Genomic DNA, 25,515 nt, shown 5'->3' on the forward strand with positions numbered 1-25,515 from the left:
TAATTTGATACTTGGCAATTGTTTTGAGCTCTCAAGTAGATCATGATTAAGCTCTTGCATCATGTAGTTTAAACCTATTAGTGGAGAAATACCATAGAGCTTGTTGAAACTGGTTTGCATGATTGGTCTCTCTAAGGTCTAGATTTTTTCTGGTAAAAGTGTTTGAGCAACAAGGAAGACAGTGTAGAGTTTTATAATGCTTGCAATATGTTCTTATGTAAGTTTTGCTGTACCGGTTCATACTTGTGTTTGCTTCAAACAACCTTGCTAGCCTAAGCCTTGTAGTGAGAGGAATTCTTCTCGTGCATCCAAAACCTTGAGCCAAAACCTATGCCATTTGTGTCCACCATAACTACCTACTATATGGTATTTTTCTGCCATTCCAAGTAAATACTTCATGTGCTACCTTTAAACAATTCAAAACTTTATTACTCCTTATTTGTGTTAATGTTTTATAGCTCATGAGGAAGTATGTGGTGTTTATCTTTCAATCTTGTCATTTACTCCTGACAGACTTTCACCAATGGACTATTGGCTCATCCGCTTATCCAATAATTTTGCAAAAAGAGCTGGCAACGGGGTTCCCAGCCCCAACTAATTAACCTTCACTAATAATTCTCTTCATATGTTTTGCTCTGATTCATCAGTAAGCAACTTAATTTTGCAAATAGACACTCCTTCATGGTATGTGAATGTTGGAAGGCACCCGAGGATTCGGTTAGCCATGGCTTGTGAAAGCAAAAGGTTGGGAGGAGTGTCAACCATAAATAAAACTAAAATACATGTGTAAACAAAAGAGAAGAGGGATGATCTACCTTGCTGGTAGAGATAACGTCCTTCATGGGAGCCGCTCTTGAAAGTCTGGTTGATGAGGTAGTTAGAGTGCCCACTACCATTCGGAGCTCGAGGCCGGGGGAGGTGGAGGCGCGACAGCCTGGCCGCGGCCGGTGCTGCTCATGGTGGCAAAGGTGGAGGTTGAGCGGCAGCGGCGCTGCGGTTGGGGTTGTGCGGCGTCTAGGGTTTAGTGTGGGAGGAGATGAGATGCACGTGCCCATGTTTATATAGGTCGGAGGCAGGCGAAGGCCGCAGCACGCGTGGCATCTCCATTACTTCGTGCGCATAGGTAGGCTACGACTGCCCGCCACGCGAGGCATCGCCATTATGCGGCCGCAGACTGCCGAAGCGACGCCTCAGCGCAGTACTGGCTCCGCTGAGAAGACCTAAGTCAGTATGGTCCTATTGCGTTTCAGGTTTAGTCAAAGTCAAAATTTACAAAGTTTGATTAAAGATATAGGAAAAATTAGTAATATCTAAAACATAAAATTTGTACTATTAGAATTTTCTCGAAATGTATTTCTATATTATTAATTTTTTTTATTATGGATGTTCGATATTTTTCGTTACATGTCGCAAAAAGAATGTCACGAATTTATCTAAATTTTAATATAGACATTATTTAGTGTATAAGTACATTCAAATTTAGACAAATATGCGGCAATTATTATCGGGACGGAGGAAGTATAGGGATTGCACACGTACACGTAGATAGGCATGGAGCAACGGCAATTAGAGGTAGTAGTAAAATAAATAAATAAATAAATAGAAGCGGAGTTTATCATTGTATCACAATTTCAAATTCACCTCCTCACAGTTTTACTCACTGGATGCTGAGAAAGGAAGGGCGATCAGAGCATCGTCTTATCCACGCATCCGAAACGTGTCATCCCATTTCAGTTCTGCACGCTCATCCAGTCATCCTTCAGGAAGGAAGGGGGTGAAAAAACGGAGAGCCCTATCATCAGTAACGCTATCACAGTCCAAGCAGGTACGCCTATCGTGATGGTCCACGCTGGACTGGGCGCACGACGAAAGCAGGCTTCCTTCCCCGCGACGCCTTCGTCTCCTTCCCTCGCGCCGCGCATGCTCCAAAAAGCTCCCACCTTTCCCCTCCTCACCTCCCACGCCTAGCCTAGCCTCACTCCCCCCATGCCCATGCCGGCCCTCCCCAAACCCTAGCCCCCCGCCTCACCTCGCGCTCCGCCGCCGCCGACATGGCCTCCGCCGTCGCCGTCGCCGGGGCCGACGACTACACCTTCGCGGCCGAGTACGACGGCCCGCCGCTCCCCTACTCCCTCCCGCGCGCCATCCCGCTCGACCTCTCCCGCATCCCGCTCGCCGCCCTCTCCTCCCACGACGACCCCTCCGACGACCCGCTCCCCGTCGTGCGCCCCCTCACCCCATCCTCCCTCTGCTCCGCCATCCACGCCCACCAGCAGCAGGCGGCGCCAGGGGGGCCGCCTCCTCGCTCCTCCTCGGGGCCCGTCGCCGACTCCCCCACCTCCGTCATCGAGAACCACCACGCCGCCGCGCACCACTCCGCCGAGCTCCCCTCCTCCCCCTCCGACGACGAGGAAGATGCAGGGATGCCGTCCGCTCCCCACCAGCCCACCGCCTCCTTCGCCGAGACCAGCGGCTCCCTCCTCCAATCCTCCCCCTCCTCCGAGGACTCCTCCTCCGACGAAGCCCCCTCCTCCCCGCTGCCCCACCCCACCGCCACCGCCGCCGCCCGCTCAAGCGGCGCCCTCTCCCCGCCCCACCTCGACGCCCCCAACCCCCGCTCCGGCTGCTACCGGTGCGGGAAGCGCGGCGGCATCTGGGGCGGCACGGAGTCCTGCCTGGCCTGCGGCGCGCGGTACTGCTCCTCCTGCGTGCTGCGCGCCATGGGGTCGATGCCGGAGGGCCGCAAGTGCCTGCCCTGCATCGGGCGGCCGGTGGCCGAGTCGCGCCGGGGCGCGCTCGGCCGCGGCTCGCGCGTGCTGCGCCGCCTGCTCAGCGCCGCCGAGGTGGACCTCGTCATGCGGAGCGAGCGCGGGTGCAAAGCCAACCAGCTGCGGCCCGAGGACGTCTACGTCAACGGGGCGAGGCTGGTGCCGGAGGAGCTCGCGGCGCTGCAGGGGTGCCCCTGCCCTCCGGCCAGGCTCCGGCCCGGGTTCTACTGGTACGACAAGGTCTCCGGCTTCTGGGGAAAGGTACGTCAGATGTTCGTCGTTTGATTACCAGTCTGCTCTGGTCCGAAATTTTAGGACACTATATTCAATCAGTTATTAGCGCCCGCCATCAGCCTTCACCTCTTCTAGGCTTTATCCAAAAAATTAAAAGAATAGCAGATTTCATGCAAAACCTCCAGGGATTCTGCCCATGCACATTTACTCGCTATCTTTATTTCAACCATGAATATGTTGAACCTCCATTCCCTAACTTTGGAACCTGCTTTCCAACTAATGAACACCACCCTCCAACCAGGGCCCAGGGGTGTGTTCGGTTTTTGCCCAAGACTGCCCTACCAAAACTTTGGCTAGGCGATTTTTTGTGTGCCTTTCCTTTCCCACAAGCTGGCCAACATTGGCTCAAAAAATCAATTAGAGTTGGTAGTGGAGCGTTGGCGTGAAAAAAAGCTTGGCAACTGTTCAATCAAGAGCCAACCTTTTGGTCATGACCAAAATTTTTTTAGGGCACACACTTTGGTCATAAATTCACAATCCAAACATGCCCTAGAGCTTTCAGATAGGAAAAGAAACTCAATTCAGATACACAATTTGATCTTGAATCTGAGTTTTCAGCTCACAAACACACCAACTTTCAAATTCGTCATTTACAAGTTACAACTTTCAACCTCTGACAAACCAACTTCTTACTCATCTTGAAGAAAATTGAGAAACAAATCAAGAAGAAAACCATAGACACTTGCCTGTTTCATCCCGTACCTCCAGGGAGACCTCCTGAGCCAGTTGTGGCAGGGTTGGCTGTCGGCCACGGCTCGCCGCTGCACCCTTGCTGGCATCACGCGGTGTCACCGTCCTTATCAGAGATCCATGCCGGGGTAGATTATTGTAGGTGAGAATGCAAGAAAGGAAGTGCAAGATACACTGAGATACCAGTGTTACCAATAGACTGGAAGGATAAAGCTTTGATTAACAAGGGCAACGAGCCAACGACGATCTATGTTCCATCTTTCATATCCATAAATGCCGGTGAAGTATTACTTCTTTAGGGCAGTTACCTGATATGAAATAGCCATGTAGGCTCTTATTGGATGAAAATCATGAGATTGCATATTTAATTTTTCTTGGTGGGAGTCATGAAAGAAAGATCTGGACGGATAGTGCTGCTGAACTTTGATATTGTCGATGTTTAGTTGACTACTTTGAATATTGATGGGCTTTGTTTGATGAGTAAGTAGAATTATGATATCTTATCATTGTCTGAATGAATTATGAAAGCCCTAAGAATCGTGGTAGTTGGTATTGTGCCTACTTCTCTTATTCTAGTTGAGAAGGGTGCACAGTTTCACGCCAAGGCTGACAAATGATTCGTGTACAACATTACATAGAAACATGGGTTTACAAACTACTACTCCCTCCGTCCATAAAAGGATGTCGGAGATATGTCTAAATTCAAATGTATTTATACACGAAAGTGTGTCTAGATGCATCCAAATTTAGACAAACTTATGACATCCTTTATGGACAGAGGTAGTACAGAATTGTACATAGTAATAGTGTTGATGTGTGCGGTGTCTTGGTGCCATAGCTTATGCTGACTTGTTATTTTGGAGAAGATGAAGTTAGAAATTGTCATGCTTTTATTCAGCAGATGCTATTTGAGAATTTCAATTGTTAAATGATTTTTTTGCTTACTTCTTCATATAAATGTTAATGATATATATCATCCACAACTCTGCTTTTAAACTTTTGCTTGGATAATCCAGGAGGGACACAAGCCCCATTGCATAATAAGCCCAAATCTAAGTGTGGGAGGTAATTTAGATGAAAAGGCGAGCAATGGGAACACCGGAATCTTGGTAAATGGACGTGAGATTACAAAATCTGAGCTGCAAATGCTTAAGGTTTGGAATTGATATACCCCTACCTAATTGTGAGATTCCTGAGTTGCATTTTACTTACCTATCTCTCTGGTTTCAGTTGGCAGGAGTTCAATGTGCTGGAAAACCTCACTTTTGGCTGAATGCTGATGGGACTTACCAAGAGGAAGGCCAAAAAACTGTGAAAGGGAGGATTTGGGATAAGGTAGTTCTGGAATTCATCTTTCTTAGATGTCCTGTATTTCGTTATGAGAAATCTGACATAAGTTACATTATTTGCTTTTTTCACCAGCCCATAGTGAAGTTGCTTAGTCCAGTCCTGTCATTGCCAACTCCAAACAAAGCGGCTAATCAATCTGGTGTAGAGGCTCCTAGTTCAGGAAGTCGACCTGAGTACTTGGAGCAAAGGACGATTCAGAAGCTTTTGTTGGTTGGATCAGGGACCAGCACCATACTCAAACAGGTACGGATGTCTATTGACGTCTATTATGCCGATGTTAATGAACAGATGAGTTTACCAGCTGCATTAAGTTCAACTTCCAGTTACCAGTGTTCACATTGGAACATTTGAATATTCTGCAGTGCCAAACGCCATTCTCAATATTAATGTGGGATTGTAGGCTAGCAACTAATTCTTAATCTATCAAATCTCAGGCTAAATTCTCATACAAGAGCAAACCATTTTCGGTGGATGAGTGTGAAGATCTCAAACTTATCATACAAAGTAACATATATCGCTACCTTGGTACACTTCTTGAAGGCCGTGAACGGTTTGAAGAGGAAGTTTTAGCTGATAGAAGAAAAATCAACAAAGACGATCCTTCTAGCTCTGGTATGATCTATCCACCATTTGTTCTGCTGCATAATAGTCCTTTTTTTCAACTGAACGCATAATCTTAGACTCTTAGTATTGAAGGGATTCTCATTATTTATGTTCATAAAGCAACTGAACCAAGTGAAAGACTCCTACATTTTGCTACAACTGACATCCGCTTGTTTTCACAGGGCATTCTGGATCGGAGTTCTGTGCTGAAGTTACTGAGTACTCCATTGTTCCGCGTTTGAAAGCATTCTCTGATTGGATCCCGAAAGCCATGGCAATAGGTAATCTTGAAGACATTTTTCCTGCAGCTAGTCGTGAATATGCACCACTGGTTGAAGAACTATGGAAAGATCCTGCTATTCAAGCTACATATAGACGAAGAAGTGAACTGCCGTTCCTTCCGTCTGCTGCCAGTTACTTCCTTGACAGGGTACTATTTTTGCTCTATCGATTGTTTTTGTTTGTTAACATGGTTTGATGTTTTGTGTCCACTCCTGTTTCATATTAGATGGGGACCTCTGTAGTAGTGACCGAGTCATGCAATTGTGGTTATTCACCCTTTAACCTTGTGGCATTTGCAATTATCAGGTGGTTGATATTTCTCGAACAGAATATGAGCTCTGTGATATGGATATCCTCTACGCTGATGGAATAACATCATCAGATGGATTAGCATCTACAGACATCTCTTTCCCACAGCTGGCTTTGGATGTGCGGGTTGATGAGCCTGATCCACAGGACACGATGTTAAGGTTGGTCTTCTTACAAAAGGCTGCACTGATGTGATATTTACTTGTGCTATGTGCAGTTTTTCCATAGGTTTCAATATTTCAGCATAGATACATCCATTTTTGGGCAATTATTTTGAACCGGGGGAGTACCATTATTATTACTTTATTAGGTAACAGCAAAGTGCATATGTGGGAGTTCTTGATGTATGTGTATGATCTCATGAGGTGCTTTGCATGGTATTTTGATAACCGTCTCAGGAGAGTGAAAACATGCATGTGCATTTCGTATCTTCTTCTTCCGCCTCAAACACCATGTATTTATGTTCTCGGTTTGATGCCTATAATACCTTTACGAACTGTTATAGCAATACCCACAATGAAATTATCTGTTGTTCTCAGATATCAGCTGATCAGAATAAGCAATAAAGGATTGCGGGAGAACAGCAAATGGCTGCAGATGTTCGATGATGTCAGGCTTGTCATATTCTGTGTTGCGGTTAGCGATTATGACGAGTACCATGAGGATGTGAATGGAACCATTGTCAACAAGATGGTAGAGAGCAGGCAGCTATTCGAGAGCCTCGCCCTTCACCCGACATTCGAACAGATGGATTTCCTCCTACTCCTGACCAAGTTTGATCTCCTAGAGCAGAAGATTGGCAAATCCCCACTAACCGCATGTGACTGGTTCAGTGAATTCACCCCGCTGGTAAGCCGCAATCTGATCAATGGAAGCAGCAGCAGAAGCACACGCAGCAGCAACACTGGTGCGTCGCTGGCACAGATGGCTGCACATTACATTGGCACGAAGTTTAAGCAGCTGTTCCACTCTCTCACGGAGCGGAAGCTGTATGTGTCCTACGTGAACGCCCTGGACCAGGAGTCGGTCTGCTCGGCGATCCGCTATGGCAGGGAGATTGTCAAGTGGGAGGAGGAGAAGCCCGTGTTCAACTCCAGCGAGACGGTGTACAGCGGCGAGGAGCCCAGCTCCTACTCCCACTGACCATGGTGAGCCTTTGCTTGCGTATGACGAAGACGAAGAAGAGGTGTAAATAGTTGTGCATTTCCCTCCTCTCCCGGCGATGACGACCTTTTGTTAGAGCTTTGCCCATTTTCGTCCTTTTTTCCATTTTTTTGGCCTGATCATTTGCTTGTATTGTATTGTATGGTTTGTTTGTTTAGCTGTTCACAAGTAGAATGAGATGCACCAGGGCTGCCTGATTCCGATTCTTGTATGTATTAATTATCATCTGCTTTACACGGTGACGAGATCGCCTGCATGTTCCATTTGTTGTACAAGCTGTTTGCATGACAGCATCTGTACAAGTAGGAAAGAAAGAAAGTAGCTCCTCCGGTCTCTTTTAATTGACTTGGATTTAGTATAATTTTATACTGTATTAAATTTGAGTCAATTAAAAAAGACCGGAGGGAGTACATTTTTACGTCGTACATGCTCCCGTTTGAGTGGTATCCATGTACGCGAGCACGTATTGGGCTGTCGAGCGGAGGAGGTACAATGTAGTTTGATTGTCTCGACTGCTATACACTGTCCGGTGGCTCTGGCAGTGTTCAGAACTAAGGAGACAAAAATGTTGAGGCATTGTTTGTGCGTATATATTTCCCACCAAGCATGATAAGTATCCACCCTGTCTAACCGTGCTTGAATTTTCTGTAGTGACAGCACCTGTAAAATCTCACTCGCTCAGTATTCACCACCCCTCATCGAATAAGCCAAGAAATTCTCTCTTCGTCTTCTCCTTCCTCAGCTCAGCTGCATGCCTGCATGTACACGCGCTGCTTAGCTGCACTGCATCCATTGATCTCTGGCTAAGAGCATCTTCACCGAAAAGTGCTTTTAGCACACGAGCTCCAGTGCTCTCGCACAGTTAAAAAAATTGAAAAATGTTTTTACAAGTTATTAAAAATTATGAAAATAATTCTGTAGATTACCAATGATACATCCCACAATCATGGAAAATCCCAATCCAAAATTCTTTTTATTTTGACCTGGACAAAAATGACAAATTCTGATATGTTTTGGAGATTTGAAAATGACTACTCAGATCTACAATTTTGTCATTTTTGTGTAGCTCAAAATATTAAGTGTTTGGGATACATCATTGACTATGTGTGGATTTTTTTCCAAATTTTTTTACAACTCAAAACTATTATTTTTAATTTTTTTTAAAAACGAGATCACTGGTGCCCATGTGCACCAAATCTCTGTCCCTTCACCTTTCACATCTTCACCGCGTCTCCCAAAGAGATTTGAAGCGCGCCGGGCAAAAAATCGTTTTCAGCCGCGCGTCCCAAAGGCCCTTTCCGTCCGGCACGAATACGGTGTTCAGCACTCCGAGGCCGTCCCCGCTACTCAATGGACGCTCTGGGCACGCCGGACACAACGAAAAGCGAGGCCAGGAGAAGCGGGCCCGACACGTCAGCGAACGGACGCTCAACCGTCGCCTACGTAGCGACGGTGCAGTTGCCGGAAAGGGGATCCGTCGCATTGGCAACCGCATCGATCGACGCGCGAACCGCCGGAATGGAGCGCGAACTCCGCGGAAGAGCAACCGCCGCTCTCTTCTATATCTGCACCACCGTTCATCCGCGCTCAATAAGACCCATACATATGCGCTTTCCGATCTACAACCGGCCGCCATTCATCGAAAGCTCTCCTCTCTCACAATGAGCGAGCTGGTGGGACAAAGGGTATGCCGTCAGGATGGTGCCGCTGGTGGGACAAAGCTGACATGCCTAGCATCGACGATTCCTCGCTGTCGAACAGCGGCGAGGAATGGGAGGCCGAGGAGGAGGAGGAGGAAGAGGCTGAGGAGGCGGTGGCGGCCCGGGCGAAGGCGGAGGCGGAGGCGAAAGCGAAGGCGCAGCCGGCGAGCACCGCCGACGACGAGGAGGACACAAGTTTCTCCGACGCGTCGAACGACACCGTTTCTTGATTGAGTAAAAAAGGGATATATGAAGTTCGTTCTCTTCCTCTGTGCATCTCCCCTCTTCGGAAGAGGTGACGAGCAGGAAGCGCCACCATGAGGATGACGAGACGGGCCATCAAAGAAGAAGTAGTTTAAATTTTTATATGTAATTTGTTTATGTTTTTTCGAAGTTCTTATATGTAATTTGTTTATGTTGCACCGCTTTGAATATTAGTACAACGTTACCTACGCATTTCTTCTATCTATTAAAATGAAAATACAATATTTTAAAGTTTTGGGGGCGCGTTTGGAGGACGCGGCTGGGGAGCGACGTCCCCCAAACGCGGCACGAACGAAACACGTCCCCAAACGATAAATCCGGCGCCGTTTGGGAGCCGTTTTAGGAGACGCGGCTGAAGATGCTCTAAGCTTCCTGCGTGTCTGTTGGATGATGAGAAGAGGAGGTGTTTGTGAGGCGCAAGGGATTCGATCCCATCTTTTACATAATCAAATCCTTTTCTGAATGTACAATATTTTTGAGAGCTCAGCATGTCTGGAAGGAAGCCGTTGAATCCGTTTTGTTTAGTTTTTCACTGAGCCATTGCCTTCCTAGAAATAGGCTTTCGCCCACGTGAATCAATGCAATCACGCCAAAAAGAAAACATAAAAGAAAGAAAAGAGAGAATCGACAAGATCAGATCGAAAACGAAGATGTTCCGCAGCCGATGCGTCCTTCGGAGAATTCTCACCACACTTCGAGCACTACTCTGATAAGCTGCATACCAAGCAGCATCACACTGGTGCTGGAACTGATCCTAGGGTTTTCCCGACAAACACGTGGAAGGAGGATGTCTCACCCAATGGCCTTTACAAAGGAAGGGTGACACCCGCGGGCGTCACCACCGTTAGCATGCATTGCAGTAATTCGTCACAAATTAAGGACTAATACATAAGGCTGGTCATAGTGCATAGTATCATATACTAGTATCATGCATATGATACTTATATATGATACTATCTCTATAGTGGGTGGTATTATAGAGTAGTATCATAAACTTCTAAATTTATTATTTTGTAGAATCCCAATGTAAATCTATGTAGAAGATCAATTTAGCATTTACTTTTCTCGTAACATGCGCTATGATACAGTATCCACCTATGTTACTCTAATCCTATCTCTCCTCCTTAATTGCATGCCACATCATCATTTTTGTGGGCCTAGTATGCATGATACTACCTATGATACTAGCACTATGACCAGCCTAAGCACATAGCATGCCAATCAAACTCAGATTTGTACTCGGTCGGGGCACCGGGACTTGCATGGGAAGGAAACCGAGCTGAACACAACCTGGCACACGACTTATAAATAAATTCTTGCCAAGCCACGCGACGCGAAGTATGTCAAGACACACGACTAAATACTACGAGGGGATCTATCAATCAAGGATCGGGAGCGAGACCACGCCCGGCTGCCGGTCCAGCTCCATGGCCGACGTTGAGGATCCCGGCGGCGGCGTAGTGGTTGAGGCGGAGCCCACCGAGTGCTGCAGGTGCATGTTCATATTGGTGATGGGGTTCTTCTTGCTCGCGCTAATGACCGTCTTCACCCTGTTGACGGACGACGACTTCCAGCCGTCGTCGAAAGCGATGGATGTCGCCGCGAACATCGTGGTGTTTCTGGCCCTCGTCGCTGCGGGCTGGTTCGGCAGCGTCTTGATGATCCTTGTGGCCGAGTGGTACGATGGCAATCCGGAAGGAGAAAGGGTTGTAGATAGCTTGATCCAGTCTGATCGGGGGGTGTTCAAAGAATCGGTCCATCAGTTTTTACTCCGTATAGGGGGGCAAAATTAAAAAGATACATGTATTTACTCTTTGTTCGGTTGCAGAACTATTCTAGCAATATGTGATTTATCATAGCTGTATCTACATCTTTCTTTTTACAATCAATACCATATGAATTGATTTCTGCTATTTCACAACTACCGTTTTTTTTTGCCGGGCTCGTTTCCGTTGCCGGGTTTGATGTAAGGTCATCTCCAGTGGGCGACCAAACCGTCTCCGCGCGTCCGGTTGTGTCGAACACCCATCCCTAAACGGATGGCCCTGGCGTTCGGACGATCCAAAACCGGCTCAAATCTAGGTCTCTTTTGCGTGGCCGCGGACACCGGGGGCTGGCCTCTCATGTCCTCTCTTGTCCTTCCCTGGCCTGCTTTTCTACCTCCCAAAACACAGCCCCTCGCACACATCTTCCCCTGCTCCGCCGCCACCCCAGGACCGGTGATTTGCGACCGCTGTGGATGCCGGCCACCGACGTCGAGACGCCGACAAGCGGTGCGGCATCATAGGACACGGCCCCGCGATTTTGTCTGTGCTTTCGTGGCCGCGTTGTAGTGTCGGAGGACGCCGCCACCGATGTTTTTGTCCTCTCGTCGCCGCGAGACCTCCCGCTGTCATCAGCTTCACCATTGCCGCCAGAGGTGAACTCTCGTGGACCGTGCTTCCAGGAAGCAAGTCGGCCGGGACGGCCATTGCCTGCAGGTCCCGTAAGGAGGCATTGGATTGCCCCTGCGGCCCCGCCCGCAAGGTGTTTGATGAAATGGGCGAATTAATTATTTGTCCCATTTCATCTGTAGATCATGGTGGACAGCGACGACGAGTTCTTCTTCAAGAACTTCATCGACACGTCCTTAGACAACTAATCCAAGGACGACTTTCTCACGGAGGCTGCGTTGATCACCCACGAGCACAATGTCGCGCAGATCCCCGTGTACCGGGGGTCCTTTCCCGGGCGTGTGCCGTCCTTGGACCGCAAAAGATAACATGGCCACGACATGCTCTTCCACGACTACTTCTACTGCAAGGCATTGTTCACGCCGGCCTTGTTTCGCCATCGTTTTCGGATGTCCAGACCGTTGTTCAACCGGATAATGGACAGCGTCAAGGTCTACGACGACTACATCATAGCCAAAGAAGATGCAATTGGCAAGGTAGGCCTCTCTTCGTATCAGAAATGCATGGCAGCGATTAGGATGCTCGCATATGGAGTTGCCGGTGATTCTGTAGATGAGTACATCCGAATGAGCAAGTCCAGTTGCTTGGAAGCGATGTACATGTTCTGCAGAGCAGTGATCGCTATGTTCAGTGAACAATATTTGCGGCAACCTAATGCAGAAGACACATCTCGTCTGTTGTCAATGAATGCTTCCAGGGGTTTCCTGGGATGCTTGGCAGCATAGACTGCATACACTAGGAGTGGAAGAACTTCCCCTTTGGTTGGCAGGGGGTGTCCAAAGGCCATGAGGGGTGCACAGTGATTCTTGAAGCTGTCGCTTCACATGATACTTGGATTTGGCACTCATTCTTCGGAATGTTCGGCTCGCACAATGACATCAATATGCTGCAACACTCTCCGATGTTTGATAGGCTAGCGCACGGTCAGTCCTCTGATGTGGATTTCGAGATCAATGGACACCACTACAACAAGGGGTACTAAGTTGCTGATGGTATCTATCCACCTTGGACTACACTCGTGAAGACAATCCATCGTCCCAACTCAGAGCAGGAGGCAAGGTTTGCCAAAGAGCAAGAGGCAGCCCGTAAAGATGTTGAGCGGACGTTAGGTTTCCTCCAAGCTCGTTGGGCTACGTCAGGCACCCTGCTAGAGCATGAAGTGTGCAAACTCTGTGGGAGGTGATGATCGCTTGTGTAATCATGCACAACATGACTGTTGAGGTAGAGCGGGTTGATTTACTGTTTGATAATGTTTGGGAAGGCCAGGAAGAGTTGGTTGCTCCTCAAGGTGGTCCAGCATCATTCCAGGATATCCACCATGTGCACCACAAAATTCGGGACCAAGTGGTTCACAACCAACTCCAGGCTGATTTGATTGAGCACATGTGGACACATATTGGCAATAATGTTGCAAACAACAACAATGAAGAAACTCCCGAAGAAAACAATGCTTATGCCATTTGTATCATTTTACATGTTTATTTGAATAAGTACTTTGTCATTGAATAGGTGGACAATAATCTTATGTAATAAATCTTGAGCATTTAAACTTATATGTATTTTTTATGATTTATATGCATTTATATTGAATTTAAAGGCAAATGCCAACTTCTATGGCCGCGACCCATATCTGGCCGTGTTTAGCGCAGCGTGCGACCTAAACAGACACGCGGACCCGGGGCATTGTCCGTGTGTCTGCGCGGCCACCCAAATGACCCAAAACGGACGGCCCAACGCGTCCATTTGGGTCGCAGTGTTGGAGATTCTCTAAGCCCATTAGATTTCTGGTGTCGGGTTTGGTCCGCGCGCGTGTTCAGTTTCTGCAACAGAGAGAGACAGATGGAAGAGGGGGCGGAGATGCCGAAGAGTGAGGGTGGAGGACGAAGGAGGCTTCACCAGTGGTGGTGGTTAGAGCATCTCCACTCGCTCTTCCCATACACCGTCCGGCACAGTCATTTTAGGGACCGTATGGGAGGGCGTCATCACGAAATGCAAAATGAGGACTTGCCGGCGCCCCAATACAATTTCATTTTCATATATAATTTAAATTTAAACAAAAACTATGATAATGTATTACTAAAAAATGTTGGACATAATTCAACAAGTTTAACATAGCACACAAATAATTTAGGTTCATCAAACCACACAAATTTAAGAGTTTAAATCACAACGGCAAAAAAAAAAAAAACTAGACGCCGCCTTTGAGAATCCACAAATGATCCACCAGATCGGCTTGCGTGCAGTTGGTGATGAGTGGCTGAGTCTCAGACTTCTTAACGCCTAGTGAGAAAAGCAACAAATGAGGGAGGCACATTGTGATCTACATCTACAAGAGGACCCACCTGTTCATATGGTTCAATGTCAAACAATGGAAATTCCCGCTCTCTCTCGACGATCATGTTGTGAAGTATGACACAAGCAGTCATGACCTCCCACATATGCTCTTTGGACCATGTAAGAGCAGGGTATCAGACAATGGCAAAGCAAGCTTGCAGCACACCAAATGTCCTCTCCACATCCTTTCTAGCAGTCTCCTGCACTTGAGCAAACCAAGCTTTCTTTCCTCCGGGTATTGGGTTTGAGATTATCTTCACAAATGTTGACCATCTTGGATAGATGCCATCTGCAAGATAGTAGCCCTTGTCATACTGATGGCCATTGATCTCAAACTGCACCGGAGGGGCATTGCCTAGGAAATATAACCTGCTGGGTATAACCTACTGATCCTATGAAGTATAACTTGCTGGGTATGCTAAATATCCGCACGCTCACGGCTGGCCTGATAGTTCTCCTTGTGAATCTCGACATTCATGCACATAACATGCTTCTGAAACCAATTCATCTTATTTACCTCCTTCTTGATGTATGGAGAGGGAGCATGGCGCCCATGAGTGGTACCACTAGCACGAGCATCTCCCATGAAGGAGCCAGAAACAGGAGTAGCAGTGGAGGTAGAGGGAGCCTTCTTCCTCTTCACATAAGGATTTTTGACAAGATGCTCCACAAGAACATACCCACTCGAATCGTCAATCACAATGTCCTGGATGATAAGCATAATGTATGGTCTATAGGGAATACCGGAATAGATGTCCTGGACACCATATCATCAAACATTTCATTGAACCTATGGTCCATCACATATATCTCATAGTTCTCAGATTGTTCAACATCTTCAGCACAATCATGGGAAAGGGCAAGGAGGTTCACAAGTGCATTGCGAATGGCATCATTGTTGCCCACCACTTGGGGCAATGGTGGCCCTGAAAAGACGAAGGAGCTGATCATATAATGGTAGAATACCGGTGATAGTTCCAACTACTCCATTCTCATCATAGAGGTGATAGAGTATGTCCTTGATATGTCCCAAACATATCTATGATTTTTGATGCTACATGCTTGTTTTGTTACAATTCTTATGTGTTTTATTTGCACTTTTCCACACTTTTTTAGCATTTTATGGGACTAACCTATTAATGCAGTGCCGCAGTACCAGTTCCTGTTTTCTGCTATTTTTGTGTTTCAGAAAAGTTGTACATGAAAGTTTCTCGGAATTGGATGAAACAAAAGCCAAGAGTCTTATTTTTCCGAGCGAAGACGGAGCCAGAAGGACACACGCAGGAGAGCTGCCACATGGCAGTACATAGGGCAGGCGCGGCCCCACCCTTGGCTGCGCCTGTCCCTTGTACTGGCGCCTCGTCGCCTCATTTGCTCAGCCCTTTCGCCTATTTATTCCTCGTATCGGGAAAACCCCAAAGACGAGAGCCTCCATACACGAAAAGTTCCGACGCCTCCGTCAACCGAAACCCTTGTTCGGGAGGGTTCTGCAGTCCATCCCGACATCCTGCCGGAGAAGGAAATCACCGCTGGTGACGTGGGCATTACCCTTCGGGTAACCGACATTGCCCTATCCTGTATAATCTAGTTGGAGGCCCGTGAAGGCACTTGAAGGCAAGGCGGGCCACTTGGATGGCGCACCAGAAGATACCTTGGCGGGCAAGACAAGGAAGGAACCGAACAAGGAAAGTTTGGGTCTAGAACTACTGTAAATCTAGTCGTGCTCGGTTAGACCTCTTGAGACCTGGCCTCCTATATAAAGGCCAGGAGAGGGGCTGCCGAGGGACACAATCAACCATAGCAATCTTATCCACCAAAAGTCTAGAGCTAGGTCGCCGTAGCACTTAGCCTCTCGACGAGATCTTAGCTGAACACTTCGGCACCCCATTGTAACCCAATATCTTCATAATCAAGATCAGACATGCAGGACGTAAGGGTTTTACCTCATCGAGGGCCCCGAACCTGGGTAAATCGCTCTCCCCGCTTGTCTGTGAACCGATGTCTCGTGTCAGCTTACAGGATTCCATCAACCCTAAGCCCCAATTGGAGGGCATTGCCGAGGAGTACCCTCGACAATTGGCGCCGTCTACGGGAACCCTGTCGGCACAATATCGGTCATTGGCAGAACCAGTCATGTCATCAGCAGCTTCATCGACACCGTCATCGCCAAGTCTGGGAAGCCCAATTCGCTTCGGCTCCTACGAATTCACCCCACACAACGATTCGTCTCGCTCGACCTTTTCCGATCTACAAGGAAACATGGAGATGACCTTCGGCAGCGTCCACTACAACGTCAATTCGGAAGGAGTCCTTCGATTACTGGAACCACTCGCCTCCAGGTCATCGAGACCAAGCGCGTCGTCACCAGTCGACCTTTCGGCTGGTCTGACAGGCTCCACGAACTCACCCGCACCATCGGCTCCTCGTTCGACGTCTTCCATGTCGGTTGGATCCGACAATCCCACCTCTTCGGAGATGACCTCATACTACAGCTTGAACTGCGATACCAGGCACGGGCTAGGATCAAGCGACACACCGTTCATCTGCAATGCCCAGTACTCTTCGGGAGAGGACATCGTCGACATCATGGTCCAAGGCGCCACCCGAACAACGTCACACCACCAGGTTTATGTTGCCAATAATACGGGAAACACAAAGAACAGGGGAGACGGAGATCGCACCCCCCGCTCCAGCAGGCAAGCAAGTTTTGAAAACAGCGCCAGCAACAATAACAACGATTACACCATCGCGGAGGAAGAGTGGGCAGCAGCCAGGGCAGCTGTGCTTAACAACACACCGCTCCCTGCAGGAACTTCAGTTGGAACCCTCAATGCTTATCGCTCCATATTAGAGAAAAATCGGGAGCGGCTATCAAAAGAGCAAGCCACCCTCGAGAGACGCCTATCCGCGGCAGACCGATCCAGTGAACGATGGAGAGGCTCGCAAGGAAGCGCCTCTCAAAGCACTCAAGGGGCAGGCAAGCACCGATCAAGATTATCCAAGCTCTCGGAAGAAGACGCCAGAGAAATAACGTCGAATCTGACCAAGTCCTTTATGACCACGGACACCGCGGGCATGCCACGACCAAAAACCGTCGCGGGAGCAACCACCAACCTCGCCGCGTACCTCATCAATCAGCGCCCTGAAGGTTCCATGGCTCAAGCCCATCGAGGTGCCCTAGAAAGTCTCGCAATATTGGGAGACAATCTAGTCCCGCGGAAGGAAAAGACCACGTTGCAGGCTAGTGGTTCGAAGCATCATGTGAGAGACGCTAGAGATGAAATCACCCAGAGCAGAATCGACAAAGCAAGGCAACGACGTGCCGCTAGGGAGGAATATGACAGTGATTCCTCGGATGAGAGTCAGGAGAACGACGGCGAGCTAAGGGTAGCCGATTGTTTAAGCTACAAAATCCGTGAAGCGATGCCACCTAGAAAGTTCAAACCCACCCCTACTGACGCTGCCAAATATGATGGGCAGCAGGAGCCAAGATCCTGGATAGACGACTATTTGCAGACTATGATTCTCCACAAAGGGAATCAGATAGCAGCAATGTAGTGCTTGCAGCTTTACCTAAAGGATTCAGCGTGAGCCTGGTTAAGAGGTCTGCCGAAGGGCTCCATCAAATCATGGGATGACCTAGTAGACGCTTTCATTGCCAATTTCCAAGCAACATACAAAAGTCCCGTCGGGATTGAGGAGTTACGGCATTGACAGCAAAAGCAGAAGGAATCAATGCGCGCATAGATCGGGAGATTCACCAAGCTCCTAAACGCTGCCGAAGATGTATCTGTCGACAGAGCAATCGACGCCTTCAGCGATGGCATCCGACGTGAAAGCTACATAGAGGAACTCGGGCGCAAAAAGCCGAAAACTATAACCAAGTTAATGGAAATCGCCAACAGCTGGGCTGATGGCGAGGACAACGTACTGATGTCTACTTCCCCCTCCTTTTCCTGTAGACAGTGTTGGGCCTCCAAGAGCAGAGGTTTGTAGAACAGCAGCAAGTTTTCCCTTAAGTGGATCACCCAAGGTTTATCGAACTCAGGGAGGAAGAGGTCAAAGATATCCCTCTCATGCAACCACCGCAACCACAAAGCAAGAAGTCTCTTGTGTCCCCAACACACCTAATAGGTGCACTAGTTCGGCGAAGAGATAGTGAAATACAGGTGGTATGAATAAGTATGAGCAGTAGCAACGGTGCCGGAAAATAGCTTGTCTGGCGTGTAGTTGATAGTGGTAGTATTGCGAGCGAGTAGTAACGCAAGTAAAACAAGTAAACAAGCAGCGATAGCGATATTTAGGAACAAGGCCTAGGGATTAGACTTTCACTAGTGGATACTCTCAACATTGATCACATAACGAGAATAGATAAATGCATACACTACACTCTTGTTGGATGATGAACACATTGCGTAGGATTACACGAACCCTCAATGCCGGAGTTAACAAGCTCCACAATTCAATGTTCATATTTAAGTAACCTTAGAGTGTAAGATAGATCAATACGACTAAACCAAGTACTAACGTAGCATGCACACTCGTCACCTTCATGCTAAGAAAGGAGGAATAGATCACATCAATACTATCATAGCAATAGTTAACTTCGCAATCTACAATAGATCATGATCATAGCATAAACCAAGTACTAACACGGATGCACACACTTGTCACCATTACATCGTGCAGGAGGAATAAAACTACTTTAATAACATTGCTAGAGTAGCACATAGATAAATTGTGATAAAAACACATTGCAATCATAAAGAGATATAAATAAGCACTTCACTATGCCATTCATAACGGTGAATAAGTATTCGTGAAATATAGCCTAAGAGACCCACACGGTGCACACACTGTCACCTTTACACACGTGGGACAAGGAGTCTCCGGAGATCACATAAGTAAAATTCACTTGACTAGCATAACGACATCTAGATTACAAGCATCATCATATGAATCTCAATCATGTAAAGCAGCTCATGAGATTATTGTATTGAAGTACATAGGAGAGAGATGACCCACATAGCTACCGGTACAGCCCCGAGCCTCGATGGAGAACTACTCCCTCCTCATGGGAGACAGCAGCGTTGATGGAGATGGCGGTGGTGTCGATGGAGGAGCCTTCCGGGGCACTTCCCCGTTCCGGCGGCGTGCCGGAACGAGACTCCTGTCCCCCGGATCTTGGCTTCGCGATGGCGGCGGCTCCGGAAGGTTTCGTGGGTTTCGTCGAACGTATCAGGGTTTTCGCGACGGAGGCTTTAAATAGGCGAAGAGGCGGCGCCAGAGGGTCGAAGGGGTGCCCACACCATAGGGTGGCGCGGGCCCCCCTGGCCGCGCCGGCCTAGGGTTTGGTGGGCCTGTACCCCCTCTCTGGCGGCTCTCGGGTGTTCTGGATGCTTCCGGGCAAAATAGGAACCTGGGCGTTGATTTCGTCCGATTCCGAGAATATTTCGTTACTAGGATTTCGAAACCAAAAACAGCGAAAACAGGAATTGGCACTTCGGCATCTTGTTAATAGGTTAGTTCCGGAAAATGCACGAATATGACATAAAGTGTGCATAAAACATGTAGATATCATCAATAATGTGGCATGGAACATAAGAAATTATCGATACGTCGGAGACGTATCGGCATCCCCAAGCTTAGTTCGCTCGTCCCGAGCGGAGTAAAACGATAACACGGATAATTTCGGAGTGACATGCCATCATAATCTTGATCATACTATTTGTAAAGCATATGTAGTGAATGCAGCGATCAAAACAATGTATATGACATGAGTAAACAAGTGAATCATATAGCAAAGACTTTTCATGAATAGCACTTCAAGACAAGCATCAATAAGTCTTGCATAAGAGTTAACTCATAAAGCAATAATTCAAAGTAAAGGCATTGAAGCAACACAAAGGAAGATTAAGTTTCAGCGGTTGCTTTCAACTTGTAACATGTATATCTCATGGATATTGTCAACATAGAGTAATATAATAAGTGCAATAAGCAAATATGTAGGAATCAATGCACAGTTCACACAAGTGTTTGCTTCTTGAGGTGGAGAGAAATAGGTGAACTGACTCAACATTGAAAGTAAAAGAATGGTCCTCCATAGAGGAAAAACATCGATTGCTATATTTGTGCTAGAGCTTTGATTTTGAAAACATGAAACAATTTTGTCAACGGTAGTAATAAAGCATATGTATCATGTAAATTATATCTTACAAGTTGCAAGCCTCATGCATAGTGTACTAATAGTGCCCGCACCTTGTCCTAATTAGCTTGGACTACCGGATCATCGCAATGCACATGTTTTAACCAAGTGTCACAAAGGGGTACCTCTATGCCGCCTGTACAAAGGTCTAAGGAGAAAGCTCGCATTGGATTTCTCGCTATTGATTATTCTCAACTTAGACATCCATACCGGGACAACATAGACAACGAGATAATGGACTCCTCTTTTATGCATAAGCATGTAACAACAATTAATAATTTTCTCATATGAGATTGAGGATATATGTCCAAAACTGAAACTTCCACCATGGATCATGGCTTTAGTTAGCGGCCCAATGTTCTTCTCTAACAATATGCATGCTTAACCATAAGGTGGTAGATCGCTCTTACTTCAGACAAGACGAACATGCATAGCAACTCACATGAAATTCAACAATTGAATAGTTGATGGCGTCCCCAGTGAACATGGTTATCGCACAACAAGCAACTTAATAAGAGATAAAGTGCATAAGTACATATTCAATACCACAATAGTTTTTAAGCTATTTGTCCCTTGAGCTATATATTGCAAAGGTGAATGATGGAATTTTAAAGGTAGCACTCAAGCAATTTACTTTGGAATGGCGGAAAATACCATGTAGTAGGTAGGTATGGTGGACACAAATGGTATAGTGGTTGGCTCAAGTATTTTGGATGCATGAGAGGTATTCCCTCTCGATACAAGGCTTAGGCTAGCAAGGCTTATTTGAAACAAACACAAGGATGAACCGGTGCAGCAAAACTCACATAAAAGACATATTGTAAACATTATAAGACTCTACACCGTCTTCCTTGTTGTTCAAACTCAATACTAGAAATTATCTAGACCTTAGAGAGACCAAATATGCAAACCAAATTTTAGCGTGCTCTATGTATTTCTTCATTAATGGGTGCAAAGCATATGATGCAAGAGCTTAAACATGAGCACAACAATTGCCAAGTATCACATTACCCAAGACATTTATAGCAATTAAACATGTATCATTTTCCAATTTCAACCATATAACAATTTAACGAAGAAGAAACTTCACCATGAATACTATGAGTAGAGCCTAAGGACATACTTGTCCATATGCTACAGCGGAGCGTGTCTCTCTCCCATAAAGTGAATGCTAGGATCCATTTTATTCAGAAAAACAAAAACAAAAACAAACCGACGCTCCAAGAAAAGCACATAAGATGTGACCGAATAAAAATATAGTTTCAAGAGAAGGAACCTGATAATTTGTCGATGAAGAAGGGGATGCCTTGGGCATCCCCAAGCTTAGACAGCTTGAGTATTCTTGATATATGCAGGGGTGAACCACCGGGGCATCCCCAAGCTTAGAGCTTTCACTCTTCTTGATCATAGTATATCATCCTCCTCTCTTGACCCTTGAAAACTTCCTTCACACCAAACTTCTCATAAACTTCATTAGAGGGGTTAGTACATAATCAAAAACTCACATGTTCAGAGGTGACACAATCATTCTTAACACTTCTGGACATTGCTCAAAGCTACTTGGAAGGTAATGGAACAAAGAAATCCACCCAACACAGCGAAAGAAGCAATGCGAAATAAAAGGCAGAATCTGTCAAAACAGAACAGTCCGTAAAGACGAATTTTTAATAAATACTTCTGTTGCTCAGATCAGAAAACTCAAAACTAATGAAAGTTGCGTACATATCTGAGGAACACGCACGTAAATTGGCATATTTTTCTGAGTTACTTACAGAGAAAACAGCTCAGATTCGTGACAGATAGAAATCTGTTTCTGCGCAGAAATCCAAATCTAGTATCAACCTTCGATTAGAGGCTTCACTTGGCACAACAAAACACAAAACTAAAATAAGGAGAGGTTGCTACAGTAGTAAACAACTTCCAAGACGCAAAATAAAAACAAAGTACTGTAGCAAAATAACACATGGGTTATCTCCCAAGAAGTTCTTTCTTTATAGCCATTAAGATGGGCTCAGCAGTTTTAATGATGCACTCGCAAGAAATAGTATTTGAAGCAAAAGAGAGCATCAAGAGGCAAATACAAAACACATTTAAGTCTAACATGCTTCCTATGCATAGGAATCTTGTAAATAAACAAGTTCAAGAAGCATAATGCAACAAGCATAGAAAGATAAAACAAGTATAGCTTCAAAAATTTCAGCACATAGAGACGTGTTTTAGTAACATGAAAATTTCTACAACCATATTTTCCTCTCGCATAATAAATTTCAGTAGCATCATGAGCAAACTCAACAATATAACTATCACATAAAGCATTCTTATCATGAGTCTCATGCATAAAATAATTACTCTCCACATAAGCATAATCAATTTTATTAGTAATAGTGGGAGCAAATTCAACAAAGTAGCTATCATATATAGGAGGCATATTGTAATCATAATCAAATTTCTCCTCCATAACAGGTGGCACCATAAGACTACCATCATTATAATCATCATAAATTGGAGGCAAAGTATCATCAAAGAAAATTTTCTCCTCAATTCTTGGGGGACTAAAAAGATCATGCTCATCAAAGCCAGCTTCCCCATGCTTAGAATTTTCCATATCATTAGCAACAATGGTGTTCAAAGCGTTCATACTAATATTACTACCAGCATGCAAATAAGATTCCATAGGTTTTTTAATTTTCGCATCAAACAATCCATGTTTTAAATCAGGAAATAGCATAAGAAGCTCATTCTTGTCCATTATGCCAAACTAGTGTAAACAAGAAACAAAAAGATGCAATTGCAGGATCTAAAGGAAATAGCTTTGAGTACTTACAACGGCGAAAATAGCTTGGTAGCCGAGATCCGGAGTGTGAGTACCTTTTACCTTTCCTCCCCGACAACGGCGCCGGAAAATAGCTTGATGTCTACTTCCCCCTCCTTTTCACTGTAGACGGTGTTGGGCCTCCAAGAGCGAGAGGTTTGTAGAACAGCAGCAAGTTTTCCCTTAAGTGGATCACCCAAGGTTTATCGAACTCGGGGAGGAAGAGGTCAAAGATATCCCTCTCATGCAACCCCGCAACCACAAAGCAAGAAGTCTCTTGTGTCCCCAACACACCTAATAGGTGCACTAGTTCGGCGAAGAGATAGTGAAATACGAGGTGGTATGAATAAGTATGAGCAGTAGCAACGGTGCCGGAAAATAGCTTGCTTGGCGTGTAGTTGATAGTGGTAGTATTGCAGCGAGTAGTAACGCAAGTAAAACGAGTAAACAAACAGCGATAGCGATATTTAGGAACAAGGCCTAGGGATTAGACTTTCACTAGTGGACACTCTCAACATTGATCACATAACAGAATAGATAAATGCATACTCTACACTCTTGTTGGATGATGAACACATTGCGTAGGATTACACGAACCCTCAATGCCGGAGTTAACAAGCTCCACAATTCAATGTTCATATTTAAGTAACCTTAGAGTGTAAGATAGATCAATACGACTAAACCAAGTACTAACGTAGCATGCACACTGTCACCTTCATGCTAAGAAAGGAGGAATAAATCACATCAATACTATCATAGCAATAGTTAACTTCGCAATCTACAAGAGATCATGATCATAGCATAAACCAAGTACTAACACGGATGCACACACTGTCACCATTACACCGTGCAGGAGGAATAAAACTACTTTAATAACATTGCTAGAGTAGCACATAGATAAATTGTGATACAAACACATTGCAATCATAAAGAGATATAAATAAGCACTTCACTATGCCATTCATAACAGTGAATAAGTATTCGTGAAATATAGCCTAAGAGACCCAAACGGTGCACACACTGTCACCTTTACACACGTGGGACAAGGAGTCTCCGGAGATCACATAAGTAAAATTCACTTGACTAGCATAACGACATCTAGATTACAAGCATCATCATATGAATCTCAATCATGTAAAGCAGCTCATGAGATTATTGTATTGAAGTACATAGGAGAGAGATGACCCACATAGCTACCGGTACAGCCCCAAGCCTCGATGGAGAACTACTCCCTCCTCATGGGAGACAGCAGCGTTGATGGAGATGGCGGTGGTGTCGATGGAGGAGCCTTCCGGGGGCACTTCCCCGTTCCGGCGGCGTGCCGGAACAGAGACTCCTGTCCCCCAGATCTTGGCTTCGCGATGGCGGCGGCTCGGGAAGGTTTCTGTGGGTTTCGTCGAACGTATCAGGGTTTTCGCGACGGAGGCTTTAAATAGGCGAAGAGGCGGCGCCGGAGGGTCGAAGGGGTGCCCACACCATAGGGTGGCGCGGGCCCCCGGCCGCGCCGGCCTAGGGTTTGGTGGGCCCGTGCCCCCTCTCTGGCGGCTCTCGGGTGTTCGGATGCTTCCGGGCAAAATAGGAACCCGGGCGTTGATTTCGTCCGATTCCGAGAATATTTCGTTACTAGGATTTCTGAAACCAAAAACAGCGAGAAAATAGGAATTGGCACTTCGGCATCTTGTTAATAGGTTAGTTCCAGAAAATGCACGAATATGACATAAAGTGTGCATAAAACATGTAGATATCATCAATAATGTGGCATGGAACATAAGAAATTATCGATACGTCGGAGACGTATCACGTACGAAAGCCACGACAACACAGTGATGACGAAGACGACGACCAGCCGAAGCATGACTCGGGTGGACGAAGGGATCGCCACAAGAAGAGGAAGAACCGCAGCTATGACGACAGTAACCTGGTAGCCGCAGGATACTCTGATCGGCAGGACGATCGGTATGACGACAGATGAGACGATCGGCAGGACGGTAATCGGAACAACTCTGGGAACCGTGGCAATTACAAACCACGACCACAGAGGACTCCCGAACTACCCTACGCTGAGCAGATCAATGCTCCCTGTTACTTACACTTGTACGTTGATTCTAAGGACAACAAAACGAAGTCAAGCCACTTGCTCAGAGACTGTAGGCAGTTCATTGACATGCAGAAACTCATCCAGCAGCAGCCACAGCCACCACCACCACCTCCTCCACCGCAGCATCAAGTCCAGCAGGCTCAACCTCATCAACCCAACGAGGCGTTTCCACCACCACGTGGGCAGATG

At 46.3% G+C, this 25,515-nt stretch overlaps 1 protein-coding gene across 1 annotated transcript; it reads left to right on the forward strand.

Annotated features, from left to right (window-relative positions):
* Positions 1–2,043: 2,043 nt before the first annotated feature.
* On the forward strand, positions 2,044–7,716 carry LOC124654962 (extra-large guanine nucleotide-binding protein 1-like). The gene is made up of 8 exons (XM_047193936.1): positions 2,044–3,029; positions 4,769–4,906; positions 4,983–5,087; positions 5,175–5,345; positions 5,537–5,714; positions 5,888–6,135; positions 6,294–6,457; positions 6,836–7,716. Exons 1-8 carry the CDS (start codon positions 2,052–2,054, stop codon positions 7,437–7,439), a joined length of 2,586 nt encoding a protein of 861 aa, XP_047049892.1. The 5' UTR covers positions 2,044–2,051; the 3' UTR covers positions 7,440–7,716.
* The last annotated feature ends 17,799 nt before the right edge of the window (positions 7,717–25,515 follow it).

The sequence above is a fragment of the Lolium rigidum genome, chromosome 5, assembly GCF_022539505.1.
Source record: "Lolium rigidum isolate FL_2022 chromosome 5, APGP_CSIRO_Lrig_0.1, whole genome shotgun sequence".
Lineage (NCBI taxonomy): Eukaryota > Viridiplantae > Streptophyta > Magnoliopsida > Poales > Poaceae > Lolium > Lolium rigidum.